This window comes from Amblyomma maculatum, chromosome 7, assembly GCF_055883805.1.
Source record: "Amblyomma maculatum isolate TAMU_Amacu chromosome 7, ASM5588380v1, whole genome shotgun sequence".
Classification (NCBI taxonomy): domain Eukaryota; kingdom Metazoa; phylum Arthropoda; class Arachnida; order Ixodida; family Ixodidae; genus Amblyomma; species Amblyomma maculatum.
Window position 1 is genome coordinate 136,834,100 of NC_139350.1, and position 5,285 is coordinate 136,839,384.

The 5,285-nt window shown below is 46.0% G+C and overlaps 1 protein-coding gene across 1 annotated transcript; it reads right to left on the bottom strand.

The window, feature by feature from the left end:
• Positions 1-1,674: 1,674 nt before the first annotated feature.
• LOC146184831 (TNF receptor-associated factor 6-like) lies at positions 1,675-4,849 on the bottom strand. The gene is made up of 2 exons (XM_084609498.1): positions 4,501-4,849; positions 1,675-3,036 (listed from the first exon to the last, which is right to left on the bottom strand). Exons 1-2 carry the CDS (start codon positions 4,783-4,785, stop codon positions 1,921-1,923), a joined length of 1,401 nt encoding a protein of 466 aa, XP_084465624.1. The 5' UTR covers positions 4,786-4,849; the 3' UTR covers positions 1,675-1,920.
• Between the last annotated feature and the right edge of the window lie 436 nt (positions 4,850-5,285).

Genomic DNA, 5,285 nt, shown 5'->3' on the forward strand with positions numbered 1-5,285 from the left:
CGCTTTCAGAATCCCTTTGTCCTCCCACTGCTGACAACTCCTCTTGGCGACACCCCTCTCCTTGGAACATTCGAGAGGGTTGGAGGGGATGGGTAGGGGGAGAAGGAAGGAGGCGAGGGGGGTGGATGGGGGAGATGGCCCATTGCCTCCGACACGCAGGAATCTGCCACACGAGGAAGCGTGCTACACCCCCCGGTGCTACTGCCGCGCTTCAGTAGCCGCCTTTCTACTTTGAGCGGCGGGGGCTCATGGAGGCCAGAATTTGGCAGCACTCGTGTTGTTTTCGCTCTGCGCGAGTCATTCCGAAGCATTTTGAGTTAACTTTTCACCGATCTTGTTTCCATATCATGCTGCATGAAAAGATGTTCATTTAGTATCAGTCAAACGAAAAAAAAATTAAATTAGTGATGATTTTCTGATCCGCGTCTCCCCTTAATACCGATTTGTGTTCTCTATTTGTAGATGCTTGCTATTTGTAGAACTTGGATGGCATGACCGCAGAAGCCAAGGGACCCGTGAACTTCACCACATTGCTTACCACTTCGGCGTGTTGTGTACGTTCCAGTGGAAGAGGCAAGCACGCAAGCCCCATATGTGCCAACGGCAGAAAAGAAAATCGTCCTGCCCACTGAAATACACAAATAATGTGCAGTACATGCAGTGGAAGCCTTGTGGTGCAAGCGCCTCATTGCGGAAATGCGCATCATCATCATGAAAAACTTGCTTTTGGTGCGCCACGTGAAACGGCACCAAAACACGCGCTTTAAATAACAACCTTGAAGGGCCACTCTGGAGTGGTTGACCCGCAATGTATAATATAGGAAGCTATGGGCAGGTTCATCCGCTTGACGTTATCGCATCATTTGGGTGTCAGGGCACTCTTCCAGAGGCATTCTGGAAATTTACATTGTTATCATTTGGGCGCCGGCCCAGAAGACGGGACACGTTTGTAGAATTAGGTTCAGATGCGTAATTTATGCGGTGGTTATGAGAACCATATGCAATCCCAACCTGACAACACTCCCTCGAGAAAGGAACTTGTCTTTCTGTTATCGGCAGGCTGCTCTGATAACCGACATGTCTATCCTTCCCACCGAAAACCCACAAAGATGAGTCTTTAATACAGGCCCGCTGACACTACCACATGGCGTGGGAATGCGCAAGTACTCCCTAACCGACTCACTTAAAGTTGGCTGTCTCCGCTGGCCTGTGAAAGGGGCTGTCCTGCTGCGTATAGTGCGCTGGGAATTGCGCCCGCAGGTGAACCAAGAGACCTACCCTCGTTGACATGGTTCAAAAAGATATCATACAATAGTCAATTTTCCTCATATATTATTTCTTCTACTACCTGTCCTTTTAACATGGGGGGATGACAGTTGGCCAGATAATAGGCATCCCTTCTTTTTCACGAGGTGTCCTTTGGGACACCTTGAGTCAGTTGAAGAGCTCTATTGGTCGGCAGTGGACGCACTTATGATGACGATGGCAATCTATCACCTTGATAAGTGTGCAGGGTTAACTGTAGATGGGCAAATATTTTCAGTTTTTCAATCTAGAGAAGCGGACGTCAGTCGTGAAATTTTGCTATGTTCTACACATCACAATTAGACAGAAGGGAAGACGTGAGTTTGGTGTACTTTATGCTGATTAGGAAAAAAGAGGCGTGCGCATGACTGAAGTAATACTTTTATTTCTGTATCACATTAGGTACTGAGCCGCACATTTGGGTAGAATGCAAAATGAACCATTTTTTTTTTCAACACTGCTTATTTAGATCTTCCAAGGAGGTGTTACTTCCCTTACATCATTGAAAAACGACGCACTGAAGCATTTAAAATGTGAACAAGGGTACTGATTTAAAAGATGCTCATTGAGGCATCTTTCGCGTTACTGTGAATGCAGTTTGTATTATGAAGACGATCATGGAATGAGTTCAAACATCACACTTATCTCGTCATTTTGCACGTAGCCGCCTTTAATCAAATCGTCGACGTTGAGCGACTTCTGTGGAAAGTAGGTACGAGTGCTGTTGCCTCCGGTTGGCTTTTGAACGTATTTAGAAGAAGGATCACATTGGACTTCAAATACTTCGTCTCTCTCTCCATTGGGATGCAACACAGAAAGCCTTATCGTATGGTCAAACGGCCACCGCACGATCTCGTCCAGATTGCCCTCATTCAGGCAAAGCCACGCGTACAGTTTCACTAATTTGCCGTCCTTATTCAGGAAAACGCCAGTAGACAAGTTGTAGCCACGCAGATAGACGTTCGTATTCTCAAACAAAGCACAACCCCACTTCATCACGGCCTCCTGCAGCGCCTTGATGCCTTTTACAACAAACAAGCAGTGCGTTCTCTCTAGCATGCTTCCGGTATTATCGACTGACCCCTCAGAAATTTCTTTATTTACTTGGACTGCCCTTGATGCTTGGATATCAGTGGCGCACTCTCGGAACTTGTCTCGAATTTCAGTCGCTACATTAGCGATTCCATCCTTCACAATTTTCTCTAATCCGTTAATGCTTCGGGAAAGATTCAGTGCATCAGTCCTTAGGGGCAGGACATCTTTGTGTTTTTTGTGAAGGTCATCCATTTTTGACATGATTCGTGTGCAACTTCTCCGGCGTTCTCCGACTTCTCTCCTAGCTTCGTTTAGCTGCATATTCTGAGTGTCTTTGAGGCTGTTTACTGCATGAGAGATCTCGTCCAGCCTGTCACCGTGTGTCACAATATCAGAAACGATCTGCCCGAGGATGCCTTTGACTTCTGCGACCCGTTTTTCGAACATAGCGTTAGGAAACCTGCTAAAACCTGTGGCGTTTTCGATAACTGATTGTCCTACGCTGCTCGATGAAGACGGAGTTGCGGAGTTGGAAATGCATTTTTTCAAGTGCTGGATTAGACTGAAACATGTCACTGTAACAGAGCACTTGGGACAGCGAACAGAGTGGTGACGACAATCGCGTTCGTAATGTTCGGCAATCTGCCACGCAGCAGCCACATGTGTGCAGCCCGTTTCTTCGTTCCAGCACTTGATCTGGAATGATAAAACACGTTGCAGTTAGTAGCCCGAATATATTGCGATTAGTCAGTGAATGTATTAATGGTTTCTTGTAGCTTTGAAGCAGCTAGAAATACTGAGACCGGCACATTTTATCCAGCTTCATATAACTGTCAAAGCGTCAGCCGTGAAGAAAAGAACTAACATTAGAGATAAAACACCCCCTATTTTAACGTTTCACTTTTAAAGAACGCGTTTCGCACTGATGCACTGGCATAGGGAAAACCATGTTGATGTTTAATAATAGCCAAAAGCAGTCAAGGGCGACCGTATGGCGCTGCGTACCGCGGAACCGCAGTAGTTTAGTTGCGGCGACAGCGATCTAGTACGACGCAAGCGTAATCTAAGCGTTTGCTATCCGATGCCTTCCCATGCTTTCTCTCTCTCTCTCTCTGTGAAAGTTGATCCCCTATGTTATATTGCCTAACGCCATTTTACTGCGCTTACTTGCGAAGTTGTAAATTGTGATTCCTTAAATCCACATAATGCATTCTCCAAAAATACAATGGTTAAGCGTTCATTGGTTCCACTCTGGCAGTCGAAGTGATATTTATGTTTAAGATAAGTAAGCCGCAACAAAACGAAGTTATAAGCACTTGTAAAATAAATCCCAGGTATTAAGCAACGAAAGTGATATTGTTTCTGCATTAAATATATTTCGAACAAACGACCTATAAAGCGCCCTATGAAGCACCTATAAAAGCATGGACCAGTTTCGAGATAGTTCTCTTGAGAGTACAACTGCTCATTGTAGCATTACTGGGAAAGCTATCGAATTCTATCTTCCCCGCCGCGGTGGCGCAGTGGATACGCCACTCGACTGCTGTACCCAAGGATGCTGGATCGAACTCCGGCCGCTGCGGACGCTTTTCGATGAAGGCGGAAAGTAAGGCGCTCGTATGCTGTGCGATGGGAGTGTACGTTAAAGAACCCCAGGCGGTCGAAATTTTCGGAGCCCTCCACCCCCGGCCTCTTTCATAGCCGGAGTCACATTCGGACGTTAACACCCCATGAACAATACCAAACCATAAGCTTGCTGTCAGGAACGAGAAATGATTGATGTGCGGCCCTTGCTTCTCTCTATGCAGAGCACAAACGTGAACTAGCCACTCTCTATCTAAGCGGTCGCATTTCGCATAAGGAATGAAAAACGTCCCGCTGCGCTTCCGATATTAGCGATTTGCTTTGTCCATGGCCAAAAAGCATCCCAAAAGCTTTAGTGTTCCTTCGGCTTGTTAAACACACAGAACACAACGCAAAATACATAAGATAAAAAATTTAAATTGCGCATCTCGATAGCACGTACTCGCTTTCAAAGCATTTGGAATTAAGAGTCCAGGTTCAATAACCATTCTATTTCGATATGCATGTGACAGCATCCACCACGAAGAAACAACTGTGGCTTTACTGTAATATTGCTCCACAAGGATTCCCACTCACCTCTCTCTTGAGCAGATCGTCGGCAGGGAAGTTGATGCAGATTACTTCTTCGTTATGGCACTCGTTGCCATCGAGTGGACATACAGGTAGGCTTTCCTCGACGCACTGATCGTAGCAGCACTCGCATAGCGTGTGGGCGCACGGAAGCAACGCTGCCTTCGGGCGCACCAATCCACAGGCACTGCAGACCCTGTTCGGTGGAAGGGGCTTCACGAAGTGCAGGGGCCTCCAGTCAAGATCCTTAGAAAATCCAGCTAACATGTACTGCATACTTGGAGCAGGCATCTTAGGGCATGCAAGTTCCGTTCGCTAAGAACAGTATGTGTATACTTACACCTTGTCAAAGTGCGCTCTTTCTTATCGGCTCTATCATTTGGCCGTCGTCAAGGCGACAATCGCAGTTTTATCTGTTGCGCATCCGCCATTGCAAACGTTGTATCCCTCTGCTGCCTAGCAGTAAATTATCAACAGAGTTACCTCTGCCTATTATTTTGCTTGCTCACTGCAGAATCACCTCCTAGCAAAGAAAAAGCTTCGTTAATGTATACCGGCTCCAATCCGGAGTGTTCTTTGTGGCACACGCAAATAATGGTTATTGTTCGAATCATGCCACAAGGTGCTGAAGCCACCAGTTAAAAGGCGCACATTAAAATATGTCAGTACATTATGGTGCCAATATTGAAATAATCTTATCTTCCACATGAGTGTTTCTTTTTACTCTGAATTTAACTGAGAAAAATATCTTCACTGTACTCGTACAGGAACCTTAAGCGCATGTAGCTTCA

What these genes read in the sequence shown, in the direction of transcription:
- LOC146184831 (XM_084609498.1), bottom strand. Translation starts at nt 4,785, where the DNA reads ATGCCTGCTCCAAGTATGCAGTACATGTTAGCTGGATTTTCTAAGGAT. An exon ending in ACGATCTGCTCAAGAGAGAG is followed by an intron (nt 3,037 to 4,500) that starts GTGAGTGGGAAT and finishes TTATCATTCCAG; the next exon opens with ATCAAGTGCTGGAACGAAGA.